The sequence below is a fragment of the Panulirus ornatus genome, chromosome 11, assembly GCF_036320965.1.
Source record: "Panulirus ornatus isolate Po-2019 chromosome 11, ASM3632096v1, whole genome shotgun sequence".
In the NCBI taxonomy this organism is placed as follows: Eukaryota; Metazoa; Arthropoda; class Malacostraca; order Decapoda; family Palinuridae; genus Panulirus; species Panulirus ornatus.
Window position 1 is genome coordinate 48,733,999 of NC_092234.1, and position 19,003 is coordinate 48,753,001.

General features: G+C 38.0%; 1 protein-coding gene across 1 annotated transcript in view; it reads right to left on the reverse strand.

The window, feature by feature from the left end:
- LOC139751492 (transducin beta-like protein 3) overlaps window positions 1–17,394 on the reverse strand; it is a 38,886-nt gene extending 21,492 nt beyond the window's left edge. The window contains exons 1-8 of the mRNA XM_071666950.1: window positions 17,291–17,394; window positions 15,128–15,179; window positions 13,856–14,048; window positions 13,490–13,664; window positions 10,792–10,968; window positions 5,200–5,372; window positions 3,417–3,616; window positions 1,543–1,739 (exon numbers count right to left, since the gene is read on the reverse strand). Coding sequence (XP_071523051.1) covers window positions 1,543–1,739; window positions 3,417–3,616; window positions 5,200–5,372; window positions 10,792–10,968; window positions 13,490–13,664; window positions 13,856–14,048; window positions 15,128–15,179; window positions 17,291–17,319 — 1,196 coding nt within the window. The 5' untranslated portion in view covers window positions 17,320–17,394. The remainder of the gene's footprint in view (window positions 1–1,542; window positions 1,740–3,416; window positions 3,617–5,199; window positions 5,373–10,791; window positions 10,969–13,489; window positions 13,665–13,855; window positions 14,049–15,127; window positions 15,180–17,290) is intronic.
- Window positions 17,395–19,003: the final 1,609 nt, after the last annotated feature.

The window sequence follows — 19,003 nt, forward strand, 5'->3', positions numbered from 1 at the left end:
ATGGGTCCCTCCTTAGCAATGGGGTTACATTCCTGATAATTTTCGCTATAATGATCCATCATATTACAGGCAGTCAAAACCCTTTCCAAGGGGGTTATATTTCTGAGCAAAAACTTTCCCTAACTCTTATGTATGGCTTTTATGTGAAAGAGCTTAGATTAACAACACCATCACTGAAGTCATAATGTAATTTAGAAGATACTGACCATACCAAAAAAAGCTGACAATAAGGGCTTAAGGAGATGGAGGAGTGAGATGGGGCAAAATGAGGATTACTGTATCTAATTCAGTAACTGCGCCACATAAGAAGTAATGCACACAATACGTAAAGGAAACTAACCAAGAAATGTGATAAGTGTTTGAGGTGGTGCTGGAGTGGGATGGGATGGAGCACCTTCTGCACAACTCTAGTTTCATATCAAGAACAATGGCTTTCCAGACTTTACAGTACTCTCCTGTGCATTGGCACCTTTCTTCTTTTGGAGGACATACTGAAATGGCTAAACAAACTTTGGAGGCTGGGCAAACCACAATATAGCAAAGTAAGGGTATCACTGTGCACAAGATGCTGTTGTTTACAGGCTGGCTGCTAGTGGGTGGGATATGAATCACGATGTATTTTGCCAGTGGCTGTGGGATATGGACCTTATATTATTTTTTGTGAGACAGTTTTTAAATGCAACATGATCTATCTATAACACTGAAGCTCATAACCTCTGGGAACTCCCATCAAGGGGGTGGCCACAGCAGAAGGGTTTTCACTTATCTCTGTCCTAGAAATATTTCATCATTAAAGGAAAAGAATATTTCATGTGGAGAATTAAGAATATTAAAACATGGTATTGTTTACAAAGTGGTTGTGGGATATAGATATAAAAATAGTTTGTGGTGATATCATTATAAAATGCATGATGACTAAACATTTTACAATATCTTGAAATACTTTGTCATCACAGGAAATGATCATCTTATACACAAAATAAGAATTATGAACTCTTCAAATCTGTTCCTACTCTGAGCCTGTAGTGTGATTCTAAGTGTTTGTACCCTAATTCTTAAATATTTCTATTGCAAAGTGGTAAGAAGATGCCCCCCAGTATTCAATTTCCTTAGGCTTGCTTGAAAAGCATTTCTTAATTTGTTCCAATGTTGCTTCTTATATATACAATAAGAATTTCCATCATCAGCTTTCCATCTCTTGTAGTGAAAGTTCTCATTATCTCTAAAATTTTTTTTGACTAGAACAATTTTCTCTATATGATCTCCAAAGTCCAGCTTTCCATTTACGATCGCCTTACTCTTAGGTGTTTAACATTTTATTTACCATCCGTTCTGTCTTAAATTCTTCACAAAACATTAATATATGATAGCATTCAAAACGAAAAGCAAGACTAAAAACAGCATTACAAATTGATAATCATAAAAATTACACTTGGGAGACTGCTACATGGACATGCCTTGATAATTTTATGGGTACCAGGAAGGCTCATCCTCTTGTATGCCAAATTGTTAGATGCACAAAATACAACGTAAACAACATACCTTGAGGCAAATATCTCTGGTTGAGTTGGATGCCTGGCCAGTGACAGTACAAGAGCAGTGTGTCCTTGGATCAAATGACAGCTAAAGTTTTCACAGTTGTAAATGCGTAGCTGGATACTGTTTGTGGCTACCACTAGATGACTTTCACCTGCCCCCACAAAAACAGCATCCAGAATTTGATCATTATAACCTGCAAGCTGAAGCATAAAGCCAATTAGCATCCTTACTGCTAAGTGCAAGTATTCTATAAACACACCATATACAATAAAGTATTCTATAAACACACCATATACAATATCAGCACAAGACAAGCTTACTAAAACCTAAAAACAAAGTTCAAAAATATATTCAAGCATTCTGTAAAATATAAAACAAAAATGAGGTTATATTACAGAGTATGGTCACTATTAAGCGTAACATAGAAAGGTGACCCAGGTGGCTGGGGTAAAGGTAATTCACCAAGATAGCACAGAGGAAAAACAACAGACAAACATTAGTAGTAAATAGATAACACTTTTCCTCCTGATAGCCCTTTAGCTGTTCCACAATAATGCCTATAAATATCAGTTACAATGGTCTTTCAGTAAAACTTGAGATTTCATTTCGGACTCATTCAAAAAATGAAATGACTTAGTGCAGGTTACTTTCTCTGTTTAAGTTGACAGTCACTTCCCACACTGCCCCAAGTCCATTAGGTTAAAATGTCTAGACAGTTTCTCGACATTAAGTCACAAGAAAATGGCTACAGCACCCAAGAGTGACAGACATGGGCATTCAAATCAAAGTTAAGGCAAACGTTATGTACAGTCATGTCTTGATTATCTGTGGTCTTTCATAATGTCTGCATTTTTCAAAATCAGTTAAAATCCAATAGAAATTTCATAGTTCCACCTCTTCACCATGAGTTAAGATTGATCATAGTTTGGTCAAAACATGTTCAGCCAACCCACCCCTATGGTAACCATTTTTTTTTTTTGCTTTGTCGCTGTCTCCCATGTTTGCGAGGTAGCGCAAGGAAACAGACGAAAGAAATGGCCCAACCCACCCACATACACATGTATATACATACGTCCACACACGCAAATATACATACCTACACAGCTTTCCATGGTTTACCCCAGACGCTTCACATGCCCTGATTCAATCCACTGACAGCACGTCAACCCCGGTATACCACATCGATCCAATTCACTCTATTCCTTGCCCTCCTTTCACCCTCCTGCATGTTCAGGCCCTGATCACACAAAATCTTTTTCACTCCATCTTTCCACCTCCAATTTGGTCTCCCACTTCTCGTTCCCTCCACCTCCGACACATATATCCTCTTGGTCAATCTTTCCTCACTCATTCTCTCCATGTGCCCTAACCATTTCAAAACACCCTCTTCTGTGCTCTCAACCACGCTCTTTTCATTTCCACACATCTCTCTTACCCTTACGTTACTTACTCGATCAAACCACCTCACACCACAAATTGTCCTCAAACATCTCATTTCCAGCACATCCATCCTCCTGCGCACAACTCTATCCATAGCCCAAGCCTCGCAACCATACAACATTGTTGGAACCACTATTCCCTCAAACATACCCATTTTTGCTTTCTGAGATAATGTTCTCAACTTCCACACATTCTTCAAGGCTCCCAGGATTTTCGCCCCCTCCCCCACCCTATGATCCACTTCCGCTTCCATGGTTCCATCCGCTGCCAGATCCACTCCCAGATATCTAAAACACTTTACTTCCTAAAACACTTTACCATATTCATACAAATTCCGTTTCTTGTAAATTCTTTCACCATGCAAAGAAAAAACTTTTGAAAACTACTTCTAGTAAAACATGAAAATTCATCTATAATTTAAGAGAAAATAATAATACCTGTTTCCAAATATCCATTGAACAAGTCTTTGAGAAGAGTATAGAATGGTCATAAGTGGTCATGACGACAGAGTCTAGTGCTGTTGAAAGAGTCAACTGATTAATTAATGTTACTCCCTCTGTATCAGGAGGTGTCACCACTGGTGCGTCAGCTTTCCATACTTCCCGACCAGTATCCACTTGCCATACGGCAGGAACTCCTGAAAGGGAAAAAATGAAAAGAAGTAATGTACTTACATAAAGAGATACCTAAACATCAACATTAGTGGATTATTATTAGCATCTGAATTATTATTGGGAACATTAATTATTAAGTGTTCAGATGCTACCTTATTACTATGAATAAGGCAATATAGTTAAAGAAAATATGAATGGCTATTCTCTAATGCCTTAAATATCGCCCACATTTGTAAAATACTGTCTGCCCTCAGCATTAGCGAATGTTATGTTCCTGGAAACCAATGCAACTTTAAATATGTAGATGTTAATGCTTAAAGCCTATGAGAAAAAGAGGGTTTAAGTTTACTCCTGTGTAAATCTAAGCATAACTTCAAGGCAAACAAGAATAATATATAACGTGCGATAAACATGTTAGTTATGAAAAAAAGTACAGTGTAAACATGTTAGTTATAAAGATTAAACAAAAGATAAAATGGAAAAAAGACCTTTTACACACCAAGGATGATAAGGTTGATGGAGATGTTGGAGGGGGATTAGAAGAACTGGCATCCTCCAGAATATCATGAGATGAAGGTGGTCTACACGAGGCAGCATATGAGGATGGAGAACTTGCAATGGTTGCAGAATAATAAATATCATCACTGGAAACAACAGAGCTCAGATTTGTGATTTGCACAATAGTTGTGACTAGCATGGTGAAAGTGAGTCTTCTTGAAAATACAAAAGTCTGTAACTAGAGACTCTTCACTTTCTCATGAATTGAGTCATGAGCCTGAAAGGGCATTTTAGCATTCGTAGGCACATCTACTGCAATAAAGGCCTATGTAAATAATTTTTCCTTATACAACTCAAAACAGACTCGCTTATTACATAATGGCATTCCACTGATGCTGAACTCTTGCCTCTAAATCAATGACTTAATAACTCCATTTTCTGGCCCAGAGTCATATTTTTTCCTTTTTTGCCTTCTGCTTTGGATTTATTTGTACCACTTGCTTTATACTTACAGGCCACAATTAAGAACAAAAAACTCAGTTAAATATGTTCCCAGATGACTGAATTCTGACCTATTTACATGGTAATGGTCAGCAAGTGCTGCATTTCATAACACACCCTGTGATGCAGTAATGAAGACGGGGCATTCTGAGCATGGAGAGAACAAATGATGAATGACACCATCAGTTAAACCAGCAAACAGACAAAATCATATGGCATGAATACTGAACAGGTACACAAGGAAACCCCCATGAATGATCAAAACCACGAATACTACATCCATAAATGTTGAAGGCAGACAATATTTCCATTCTAGAGTACACCTTAACTGGTAGAATTGGAAAAACAGCCTAAATCTGAGTGACATATAAGATAAGAATGATTCATATTCTTAGGAAGATCACCCCAAGAAGTAATAGGGATAATGTAATAGGGATAATTAAACCTTCCTTGCAGGAAGGTTTAATTGGATTCCCAACAATGAAGTTAACAGAATACTATACTCAAGCTAGAGTACTAAAAAAGATGCTCATCTCATCATATACATACTTTGAAGCATAAAAGAAATCTCGATTAATTTCAAAACATAATAAATCCATGCACTAACCTTTATCCCCAACAACCAATGCATAAATATGATCATCCTCTGCTTCAGCCCCAGGAAACACAGTACCAAGGGGTTTAAGCACAAATCCTGAGAGAGACTCAAACACAGGTACAACCCTCTTATTGGTCATGGTCGCCAACTCCCACAGTATAATAACACGATCCAATCCGCAACTGAAATATCATAAAACAGTGAGTTCATGATCAGATAGTCTCAGTCATGCTAGTAATATTATTAGAAAAGAAAAGTTTATCAAGTAAGTATGTTAAAGTATTATCTTTCTGAGACAATCTTTTTACCATTCAAAATTAAATTCCTTTATCTAAATCCATATTTCAGTACTTCTTTAACTTCTAAATATGAATCACATTTCAATGCATGAAGAGGAATTGATGCCACACTGTAAATGGTGACATAATTGACATAAAGTAGCATTCCAAGTTTTACTTGTACTGATCATGCTTGTAACTTAAAGATATTTCAACCATGTGTATAATACTTTCTTTGTATTCCTTCATTACATCACCTCACACTTCCTTCCTCCTTATCACCCTCATATACCTACACCAACATACTTCAATCACTCACTCTAACCCCCATTACTGAGTATATTTCAAAACAAGAAAAATGCATTATTAAACATTAAACCAACATTTATACCAACAATACTCTAATACAGTGGTTTTTAAACATTTTTGCCGCTCAGCCTACTCCCAAATTACAACTTTATTAAGCATGATGGGGAGATAAATGAAAGAGTTTTGGAGAGAGGGATGAGTATGCAGTCTACTGGGATGTGGGGGCCTGGGAAGTGAGTCCGTTATTGTTCACCGATGATACAGCTCTGGTGGTTAATTCGAATAAGAAACTGCAGAAGTTGGTTAATGAATTTGGAAAAGTGGGTGAAAGGAGAATGTTGAGAGTAAATGTGAATAAGAGCACGGTTATTAGGTTCAGTAGGGTTGAGGGACAAGTTAATTGGGATGCGAGTTGGAATGGAGAAAAATTTTAGGAAGTGAAGTGTTTTAGATATCTGGGAGTGGACTTAGCAGCAAATTGAACCATGGAAGCGGAAGTGAGTCCCAGGGTGGGGGAGGGTTGAAGGTTCTGAAAGTGATGAAGAATAAGTGGAAGGAGAGAACATTATCTTGGACAGCAAAAATGGGTATGTTTGAAGGAATAGTGGTTCCACCAATATTATATGGTTGCAAGGCATGGGCTATAGATAGGGATGTACAGAGGAGGGTGGATGTGTTGGAAATGAAATGTTTGAGGATTATATGTGGTGTGAGGTGGTTTGATTGAGTAAGTAATGAAAAGGTAAGTGAGGTGTGGAAATAAAAAAAGTGTGGTTGAGAGAGCAGAAGAGGGTGTGTTGAAATGGTTTGGAAATATGGAGAAAATGAGTAAGGAAAGACTGAAAAGAGGATATATGTGTCAGAGGTAGAGGGAACAAGGAGAAGTGGAAGACCAAAGTGGAGGTGAGGATGGAGTGAAAAAGATTTTGAGTGATCAGGGCCTGAACATACAGGAGGGTGAGAGGCATGCAAGGACAGAGCGAATTGAACAATGTGGTATACCGGAGTCGGCGTGCTGTCAATGGACTGAAACAGGGCATGTGAAATGTCTGGAGTAAACCATGGAAAGGTTTGTGGGGCCTGGATGTGGATAGGGAGCTGTGGTTTTGGTGCATTACACATGACAGCTAGAGACTGAGAGTGAATGAATGTGGCTTTTTTTTTGTCTGTTTTTCTGGCACTACCTTGCTGAGGCAAGGGGTAGTGATGCTGTCTCCTGTGGGGTGGGGTACCACCAGGAATGGATGAAGGCAAGCAAGTATGAATATGTTCATGTTTATTTATGTATATATCTGTATGTGTATGTATATATATGCATATGTATATGTATGTATAAGTGCATGTATGGGTGTTTATGTATATATGTGTGTATGAGTGGATGAGACATTCTTTGTCTGTTTCTTGGTGCTACCTTGCTGAAGCAGGAAACAGTGGTTAAGTATATTAGATAATAAAATATATCTTCCAGTGTTATATGGTTGTGAGGCGTGGGCTATAGATAGAGTTGTTGTGCAGAGGAGGGTGGATGTGTTGGAAATGAGATGTTTGAGGACAATATGTGGTGTGAGGTGGTTTGATCGAGTAAGTAATAAATGGGTAAGAGAGATGTGCGGTAATAAAAAGAATGTGGTTGAGAGCAGAAGAGGGTGTTTTGATATGGTTTGGTCACATGGAGAGAATGAGTGAGGAAAGATTGACAAAGAGGATATATGTGTCAGAGGTGGAGGGAACAAGAAGTGGGAGACCAAATTGGAGGTGGAAGGATGGAGTGAAAAAGATTTTGAGTGATCGAGGCCTGAACATGCAGGAGGGTGAAAGGCGTGCGAGGAAAAGAGTGAATTGGAACGATGTGGTATACCGGGGTTGACGTACTGTCAATGGATTGAACCAGGGCATGTGAAGCCTCTGGAGTAAACCATGGAAAGTTTTGTGGGGCCTGGATATGGAAAGGGAGCTGTGGTTTCGGTGCATTGTACATGACAGCTAGATCCTGAGTGTGAACGAATGTGGCCTTTGTTGTCTTTTCTTAGCACTACCTCGTGCACATGCGGGGGGAAGGGGTTGTCATTTCATGTGTGGCGGGGTGGCGACGGGGATGAATAAGGGCTGCAAGTATGAATTATGTACATGTGTATATATGTATATGTGTGTGTATATATATGTATACGTTGAGATGTATAGGTATGTATATGTTGTGTGTGGACATGTATGTATATACATGTGTATGTGGGTGGGTTGGGCCATTCTTTCGTCTGTTTCCTTGCACTACCTCGCTAATGCGGGAGACAGTGGCAAAGTATAATAAAAAAAAAATAATATCTTGCATTTACAATTTTATTCAATAATCCATATGCAACCAGTTTTTGTGGATAAAAACACTGAAAATATTAGAGAGGTGTCATAAACAAGTACTTTTTAATGATATGGAAGGTAACACCTCTTTCTACTTGCTACATTTGGTGACAACTAGCTGAGTGCATATCAAAGATAACTTTCTACATCAAGCTTGCTTCTCTGCTTTGCTTTGATCTCAACCAGTACTGAAAATCCTATCTTACACAAGTGTGTTGATTAAATGGGAATAATGACTTGAAGGGCTCACTGGCATACATTCTGGTACACTGGTAGGTCCTTAACCCAAAACTTTTCCAAGCTAAGATTTGTAAAGTCATCCTTAGCCACAAAATCAAACTTCAGTACAAGAAACTATTCTTACATGGCTTCAGGGATACCCTTGACTGCAATAGAACAGGAATTTCTGGGAAGACTAAATTTGAGATTACTTAAACTGATATCAGCAAATTATTGATGGAACTTGTCTTGCAATAAGTAGGTAACAGTTGGTAGGGAGCCACAGACCAGGAAGGTATATTACCAGTACTACCCACTTGGGTACTGGGAGGGTTAGTGATGGCCGAGTAGTGAGCCAGCACTTCAGTGGATGTCGAGTTGCATTCCTCTGACCCAAGTAGCTGTCTTTTCTTTCTGCGTAACCCACATGTGGATTGCTGGCATTATGTCCATAAACATACAATCTCTCCTTGTCACACATAACAACACAACTCACACAACTTATATTTTGCAACTTTGGATTTTTTTGTGGAATGAGCACTGTGCACTAGCCCTGCCTTTTGGCAAAATGGTAGGAGGAATAGACAGAAGTAGTAGGCAGGAATATTAGACAGGAGCATTAGGTAAAAGTAATAGGTAGGAATATTAGATGGACATATTTAGTATAGTAGTCGGCAGGAACATTCAGTAGAAATCTCTGAAAATTCTGTGCTAGAGATGCCCTCTGCCAGTTACTTGTTAAGGGTGAGGCACTGAAGGCTAAAATGTGGCAATGGAGTTCACAAGTTATGGAGACTTTTGCTGTGGCCACCCCATTCAGGGATTTCCTGAAGGGAACAGGTATCAGAGATATAGACTGATAGATAGTAGGTAGGAACATTAGGTAGGACTATTAGGTAGATGTAGTAGGTAGGAACATTAAGAAGTAGTAGGTAGGAATATTATGTAGTAGTAGTCTGTAGGAACATTAGGTAGGAGCCTCTGCAAACACTGTGCTAGACTGGCCCTCTGCCAGTGGCCTTTTAAGGGTGAAGCATATAGGCTAAGAAAGAGCACTGGAGATCACTAGTAATGGAGACTTTGTTGCCGTAGCCATCCCATTGAGGGAGTTCCTGGAGGGAACGGGGGTTAGAGATACAGATAGATAACCAGACAGACGTTGTTCAGACCTTAAAGGTGACTCTTGATCTCAGCTATAAGGCCATCACATAGATTTTTGTCATTCTGGACTTTGTTAAGATGAGGAAAAGATGCTGTATTCCTCTGTCTGGCGCAATGCTTCCACAGCTGCAGCTTAGTGAAGAATGTTTGAACTAAATCATGCTTGCCAGTGATACTGCATCTCTTCCTAGAAGCTTAAGGATGAGAACATCTAAAAACTCTAAAATTATCAAGCTCCCTTAAATCAGAGGTGATAAAAATAATCAAGCTCCCTTAAATCAGAGGTGATGAGTAGTCATCATCAGTTTTGAGAATCACCCTTGTCTATTCTCACAACTCATTATTAAAGTGACCCATCATGCTGATCTTTCAAAGCCAGCCTCCACTCCTGCCCTCTTTAGCTGCATTCTATGACACTCAGGGAATACAGAGGTAGAAATCTTTCTCCCATATCCCAGGGATACACATGACAGTTAGAGTATGGATGTCATTACACATGACAGCTAGGGAATGGATGTGAGTGGATGCAGCCTTTCTTTGTCTGTTCCTGGTGCATGGTGAGTTCCTCAGTCTAATGTTGTCCACTGACCCCTTACATTCTGACTAAAATTTTCTCATACCCCCTTGGTTAACATACTGCCAGTTTAAGAAGAAACCAAACTGAAAAACTAAACAGCATTACTTTATCTCAAATGATCCGAGATTTATCTCAAATGAATCAAGATTTATTGTGAATAAAAACCTTTCTCCTTGTTAACACTTAAACTAGTCTTCATCAGTTGATGTAATAATATAGGGGACTACAGTGTATGTCAGTTCACACTGGTTAAATAATGTAGGGGACTACAGTGTATGTTGTTCACACTGGTTAAAATATGAATCAAGCACTAAGCACCTTGTTTAGTTCCACACTTTAGTTATTCTCGTATCCACATGAGCGTCACCCTGAAGCACTCAGTATCCCACTAGAGGCAATGGAAGGTGAATTACAGTCATTTAGTGCCATGCACCTAGTCACCATGCTGAGCACTTTTTCTGATCTGTGGCTGATTATCAATCTTTTTCAAAGATATTTTTTTTTTATTCATGAAAAAATTCATGTATAATTCTGCAACAGGGATATACAAACCATGATGTAGACTGCAGTTTAAGGATTAAAAATGTGTATTTTGTGAAATATGGAATACTACATGTGCTTTGCTACTTCTTCCCTGATAAACTGATATAACAACACTTTATGTGCACTAGAAATCCCCAAAACTAGAAATGGCTATACATGTACCTGACAAGGTGTGTGTTATCTTCTGTTATATCCAGCGATGTGACAGCAGAATGGTGACCCTCCAGAGAGGCATCAAGTTTTGATGAACCAGCCTCTAGAGTCCACACATGTATGGTGTTAGCAGCTGCACCATACACTCTGGGGCACTTGATCAGATTACGGTCAAACATCACTGCGCTGAGGATTACAAAAATTAATTAAGCTATAAACACCCATCATCAGTAATATCTTATTTCAATATTTTTCATATTGGCTCTTCCATTCATAACAGCTTCATCATTATTCATCCTATCTTACTTTACTGATGTCATATAAACCTGGGAGTGTTTAGAAGGATGAAATTGAGAGTAATGTGAATAAAAGCAAGATAATAAACCTCTTGTAGTGCAAAGAGACACGTTAGGTGGGGTGGGAGTTTGAATGGTGAAAATTTGGAGGAAGTAGAGTGTTTCAGATACCTGGGAGTGGACAAGGCAGTGAATAATACCGTGGAAGTGGGTGGGTGAGGTTGTAAAAGTTCTGGGAGCATTGAAGAGTGTGTGGAAAGAGACGTCATTACCTGGAAGGGCAAAACTGGTTATGTATGAAGGTATAGTAGTCCCATCAATGTTGTACTGATGTGAGACATAGGCTATAGATGAGAATGTGTGGGGGAGGGCACATGTATTGGAAATGAAATATCTGAGAAGAGATTGTGTGAGGTGGTTGATCGAATAAGTAATGATTGGGTATGAGAGAGGTGAGGTACTAAGAAGAATATGGTTGAGAAGGCTGAAGAGGGTGTGCTGAAACAGTTTGGACAAACGGAGAGATTGAGTGAGGAGAGGTTGACTAAGAAGATATATGTGTCACAAATGGAGGGGACAAAGAGAATGGGGAGACCAAACTGGAGATGGAAAGATAATGTGAAAAAGATTTTGAGTGCTCAGGGCCTGAACATGCTGGAGGGTGAAAGGCATGTAAGGATAGAGTGTAATGGAGCAATGTGGTACACAATGGGCATATGAAGAAGCTGGAGGAAAACGCACAAATGTCTGCAGGGCTTGAGTATGAATAAGGGCTATGGTTTCAGTGCAATGATATGACTACTAAAGAATGGATGAGAGTAAATTAGACCTTTTCCTCATCTGTTCTTGTCGCTACCTTATAAATGTGGGAAACACTGAATGAGTGACCAAACAAGAGACCAAATTGGAGGTAGAAGAATGGTGTGAAAAAGATTTTGAGTGATTGGGGCCTGAATATACAGGAGGGTGAGAGGCATGCATGGAACAGAGTGAATGGAATGATGTGGTATACCAGGGTCGACTTGCTGTCAATGGACTGAACCAGGGCATGTGAAACGTCTGGGGTAACCCATGAAAAGGCCTGTGGGGCCTGGATGTGGATAGAGAGTTGTGGTTTTGGTTCATTACACATGACAGCTAGAGACTGAGTGTGAACGAATGTAGCCTTTTTTGTCTGTTTTCCTGGTGCTACCTGACTGGAACAGGAAGTAGCGATGCTGTTTCCTGTGGGCAGGGTGGCACCAGGAATGGACTGAAGGCATGCAAGTATGGACATGTACATATGTATATATGTATATGTGCATGTATGGGCATTTATGTTAATGTTTCCTGGCGCTACCTCGCTGACACGGGAAACAGCAATCGAGTATAATAAAATATAATTTTTTTTTTCCAAAAGAAGGAACAGAAAAGGGGGCCCAGTTGAGGATATTCCCTCAAAGGCCCAGTCCTCTGTTCTTAATGCTACTTAGCTAACTCAGGAAATGGTGAATAGTATGAAAAAAAAGATAGGGGATAGGGGAGAAAGAATACTTCCCACGTATTCCCTGCGTGTCGTAGAAGGCAACTAAAAGGGAAGGGAGCGGGGGGCTGGAAATCCTCCCCTCTCATTTTTTTTCTTTTTTTCAATTTTCCAAAAGAAGGAACAGAGAAGGGGGCCAGGTGAGGATATTCCCTCTAAGGCCCAGTCCTCTGTTCTTAACGCTACCTTGCTAATGCGGGAAATGGTGAATAGTATGAAAAAAAAATATATATATATGCAAAAAGTACACAAGTAGCAAGTGTACATAGGATGCAGGTAAAACCAGATACAGGAAATAGAGTGTCCAGTGCATCTGTATAATTACAATGTCAAGACTGAGTACAGACAAAGAAAACCAGAAGATACCAGCCACATTGGGCAGGGTAGGGTAAGCGAACGAATCAAAGACATGAAGGAGACATGTGAAGAGATTAAGGGACTGATTGCCCTTCATGACCGCACCTCTCTCTAGGCACAAAATCAGGTCAACCAATGTTCAGGAAAACACATTCAATTTTTTCTCTTATAATGTTATCTGATTTTTATTTCTACTGTGTATAACAAGAGATGATTCAACAACTCCATAATCTAAAGAAATATTGCTGAATCATCTCTTAGCAAACATAGTAGAGACATCACTATGAACAAAAATCCACTCTAAAATTTAAATACCTCAACAAAAAGAGCAAGCACTTACTTCTCAATTGCCTTGCACATAGAAGCACACAGAACATCACTATACTTTATGACCTATGGTCCCAACTAGTGGAAGTGGCCAGCTTCTTGAGTGCTGTAGGAGCCTCATAAAGATAGAAGGAGCTCCTGAAGCATGAAGTAAATAAGTAAATGTATATATCCAAAGTCAGCTAAGAAATACTTGTCCACTTACCCAAATACGCCAGAGGCACCCTTAAGACTGTGTGTACAGTATTTCTTGTGAAGATCCCATACTCGAACTGATGAATCTGCAGCCCCTGTGATGAGCAATGTGGATGTGGTGTCCCAGTTCATTACGGTCACAGGACCACGGTGGTAAGACTTGAAACTTCTTGATAATTCCAGGCCTAAAGATATCAAAACTTTGTATCAAAACATTGAAGAAAAGTGAACAACATGATCTGAACACTATGATCTTCATCATAAGCAAGACTAAATCAACAGATGAGACTATCATGAACTAAAATGTATAATTTTAAACTTATTAATTCAATGCTTTTAGCAAGTAATCATGCATGGATAAAAGTTGTCAACTAACTTGGCCATTGGTATTGCTGCAAGGATGAGGACTTAAGAGCTACAATGACAGATGAGTCATCTGGAGCGAGAGCAATGGATGTAACATGATCTTCTTCACAACGAATACGGCCTGTCACTTGACCAGTAGAAAGAGAGATCACACCCACACTATCCCCACACTCACACAACAAGGCATCACCATTGCTTGTTACCTTGAAAGGTAAATGATAATAATAATAAAAAGCATCAATGATAAAATAATTAATAATAATAATAATAATAATAATGGTTAAATTCAAGCAATGCAGTATAAACTGCACATGGGAGAAATGTCTGCATTATCTACATAACTAAAATGAGTGTTCACAGGACACAACTTCTCCATACAGGATAGGCTAAAGCAACATCAGTGCCCTGCTATGGTATCTAACCCAATTAGTTATCAAAAAAACCTTGAATCAAAATAAAAAACAACTCTGCCAAACTACTGATCAAATACTATGAACTGGAATCCACAAAAAGATGCATGAACAAATATCTGATTTAGCACCATCTTCAAGTGATGGCTATGGAGGAATGATAAAGTCAGTACCATACAGTTTTCATATTAATATCAAACAAAACTAAAAGATCAGAAGCTAATATCTGCAGCATCCTCTTGGATATTTCAGCTCTACCCTCAAGGTTATTAATATTAAAATGAGCAAACCCATCATCTCTGTCAAAATTTTATAGACCATTACAATTTACAGAAATCAGCACATATGGATAAATCAGTTCATCCTTCAACATGAATGCAGGAGCCAATGAAATAGGTAATCTCAACTTTTATCAAACTTATTGATCACTAACTACAGGCTTGGGCATCCATAACAAGTTATGTGTATTCAAACTACATGCGCAACCATGAGCTGCAATTTAACCAAGTTTCAACAAAATCTAAAATCCTGATGCATTTGATGTGGGAGAACTAATGATTCAAAACCAAAGTTCAACTAAGACTATTTCATTATTCTACAATTTGATACAGTAAACATACTATATCATGAAATCACTCCCCAGGAGAGTTTAGAGTCCTGAAAAGGTTTCTGAGACTTGATGAATGATTTTTTTTTTTTTTTTTTTTTTTTTTTTTTTTTTTTTTTTTTTAGGTCCTTATGATCATTAAAACATTGGCTGTACCACTCTGTTATTAAACACTTGGTATCATTTTCAAATCATTTAACGTCCATTCAACATCATGGCAAAGGCAAACTATTCAAGTTTGACAGTACATGACAAAAGATCTCACCTGCACTCGTTGGCCTGTGAAATATGCATCATATTTAGCTTCGACTTCAAACCTGGAAGAAAAAAAAAAAGAAAAAGTGTAAAAGCTTCAAGATATAACCAAAAACTTTAGAAGAAAAATAGTCATGCTATCATATAAGCACACAAAAGCAGACATTCATCGGCTTAATAAACATAGCTAACGTCCTGGACAAGAGAAACTGTCGAGTGATGGAGACCAACATCAAAGCTGAAAGATCTCCCTTCCCTCAGATGTCAATGATAAACAATACTTAAGTATTATTACAAACCCATTCCCATATATTATAAGCAAGCCTAGCTGTAGAATATAAGTAGATTATAAGAAAGGCAGTGAATTTCTGATGAAGCATACAGAAGAGGGCCAGGATAATAATTCATTCCCTTCCAGTTTTTCAAAACTGGATATCAGGTATCCAAAAAATTAACCAAATGTTAATCAACACTGCAAAAGTTTGTAATGGGAATGATGTATTCAAGTAAAAACATATATACGAACATTAAAGATCAGAAATAACTGTATTATACAATTCAATGTACAAAAGGTTACATTACTGGCCAAAGCTTAATACAATCTAGCATCACATACACACTGTGGGTTCTTCCACACCAAATATTTTGCTAACGTGCTCTAGAGAAAGGTTTCCATTATTTTTTCAACATCAGTACCATAATTTCCCTACACTCTTAACAGTGTCCACTTTGGTAATGACTTCTATTACTTGTTTTACTGTAATTATGCTGTTCATCAACTTTTCCTGTAGAAAAAAAATTGTACTTATCAAGAAGTGTTCAAATCAATTAAGGGAGTTTAAAGAAAAAGAATGAAACTTTTACTAAACTATGAGGCTAAGTCCAACATGAATTGCCAGAGTACAGTTCTTTCTTGTTTCTTTGTCGGGAAAACGAAGTTAAATATGACAATCCCAAACCAATCCAACCTTACCTAACAACCCCAGCACCATTCTTCTGATGATAATATGTATGGTAAAATATGTAAAAACACATCACCATTTCCCATATAAACTGCTACCTTCTAATCACTAAATTCAGAGTACAAAGCATTCTTTGTTCATTCATTATTGTTTTATTAATCATTCTTGCAAGATATCATAGATATCATAAGAGTCAGAAACTATTAAAAGTAGTCATCAATTAAATAACCTGAAAATAAACCCACACGTCTACAATCCTTGAACATGTGTACTATATGTACGAGGCTGATGTAGTCAGATTTAGAGCTATGTTTCCTAAATCTCATTTCACTCAAATATAGTAAATTATCTCTCAAACTACATAATCACCTAGATTACTTTATGTAGTAAAAGTCTAATTTAGCTCGGCATGAATAATAGCTTTAAATATTAAGTGGTACTCTTTCCAGAATGAAATATGTGGAGCTTGGATTTGAAGTATTACATCACATTCAGTAATATCAAATAGGTGACAATAGTGAGGATTCACTGAATCGTTGATTTTCTAAAAGTACATTACCTACTTTTACACTGACTAACCAAACATTTTTCCTGATATACATACCCTCACCACTTCTGCTGTAACAATATTTAATCAAATCTATTTTCTGCAATATATTATATTCTCTAAACACCACACTAGGAATATAGAACAAAATCATACAATATCGAAAACTAAATAGCAACGTGAAACTAAATCATAAAATACATTTTCCAATATCTTAGGTGTCTAATGACATGCTTTTCTGACACTCCAGTAAGTTACTTCCGTGGTGCCCTTAAACCGAACATTTACAAAAGATTCTTCAAATAAGAAAATCTTCCATTCTAACCCCCACTCCACAGCCATGTGCACTACCCTCAAAAGATTCCCTACAGAAAGACGTTTGTTAAGACTTGTGTGTCCCTTAATTTCCTCCAATTGTATTAATATTCTATGTATCCTTAGGAATGTGCGAGAGAAGGTTCATGTGCATCTCTCGTGTTGTATATTTACATTGCATGAATATTATTACATTAAATTACCCTAAAGTAACTTATGGACATATTCGTTTTAACCTTACCCAATATGTACGAATCTAGTCTAAAAAAAATACCGTTGACATTGAAAGTAACTTGTGCCGTATCGTTAAACAGTATTACACAAGCCATTGGAAATAAACTATACTTACTTTGACTTTAATAATGCTTTACTGGCCATTTCAAAGGCCTCTTCACATGCTCTCCTGAGCAGAAGACGCGAGTGTTAGCTCCGTATTGTGTACTAGAGATAAATGAAAAACAATGTCTCAAATACAATTTACAAATTACATATCATCATATTCCTATTACCTTTAAGTTTAAATTCATAGTAAGACTGAATTACTCATATTTCTTAAGAACAAAATATAATGTATGTTTTATGATAATATATTTACTTCAATGACTAACTAAACTACGAGCTTATTTGGTGTTTTCATTCTTGACACTAACCAACGTGGATAATAACCTTATTTTATTTTATTCAGACGAGAGAAAGAAATGGCACTAACATGAAATTGAGCGTCAAGTAATGTTATAATTAAACTAATTGTGTGAAAATGTTTTGTTCCATTCCATTTTCCCCGAAAACTGGAGTGTTTATGCATGAATTGAAATTACTAAAATGTTGGTTAATATCTATCTACTCTTATCTGCTTAGTTTAAATGCAACTTCAAAGAGTGATCTGCGGAAAAGAAAACTCTCAAATTGTTGATCTATATCCTGTGCGTTTAAAGTGAAATAATCGCCCACTCCTCTACTGTGCAAAAGTTTCTCACCCATTTTTATCAAAGAGGACGCTTGAAATGAAACAAACGTGGCCATTTTTATTTCTATCTACAGGATACTATTGCGTCTGCCGTCCAATCCCAAATTATTCTTTCCTTGAAATTGGGATATCTCCCGCTATGATCGAATCCTAGGTATGTCAGTCAGCCTACATCCAACCCAGGTGTTCATCCCCCACCCACACTACAGGATGGTCGATAAATGTGTACCTAGCATAGGCTGATGTGTGTGTTCATACTTACATAGGATTAAAGACATGGTGCATATGTATACAAGGTTAAAAGATGCGGCAATACGAATGCAAAACTCCCTCTTGTTAAACACACACACACACACATGGTTACCGCTGGGTTCTGTTTGGGAATCATTTGCTGTTCTTGATCTACGTCAGTGACTAATCAGGTGGGCAGTGAAACACGAGGAGGATTACATCCACTTATAAGGGGACCTAATCAGACTCCAAAGGGGGTCTGGTACATGAACTTCAATCGTGTATATGTAAAGTAATGAGGATGGAGCATGGTGAAAGAAGACCTCAATATGAACATTATCTCGCAGGAAATAAACTGCAGGAATCACTGTGTATGTGTGGGAGATTCCCACATTAGAAGACCGGTAAAAGTGAGGTGCCTGAAGATTGGCGGGAAGCATGTACAGTATCACTGTGTAATCTCAAGGGGAACAATAATGAATGTTCTGAGGTATGGGTTTGTTGAGTATACCTAGTAAGTTGCATGGGAGAGTGGTAAGTGAGAGGGGTGAAAGCATGTGCCAAGCACCAGACTGGGGAGGAACAATGTGGTGTCAGAAGTGGTAGAGCCGTGTAGATCACGAGTCTATTTTGAAGAATATTTGTGAGAGAAATACTTAAAGAAACAATGAATAGTATGTGGCATTTATGGGTCTGGAGAATGTGTATGATAGGGTTAATAGAGATGCTTTGTGCAAGGTCGTACGAATATATGGTGTTGGAGGAAAGCCATATGTAGCAGTGAGGAGTTTTTATCAGGAGTGTAAGGCATTTGTACGAATAGGAAGAGAGGAAGGTGAGTGGTTCCAGATGATGGCGAGTCTA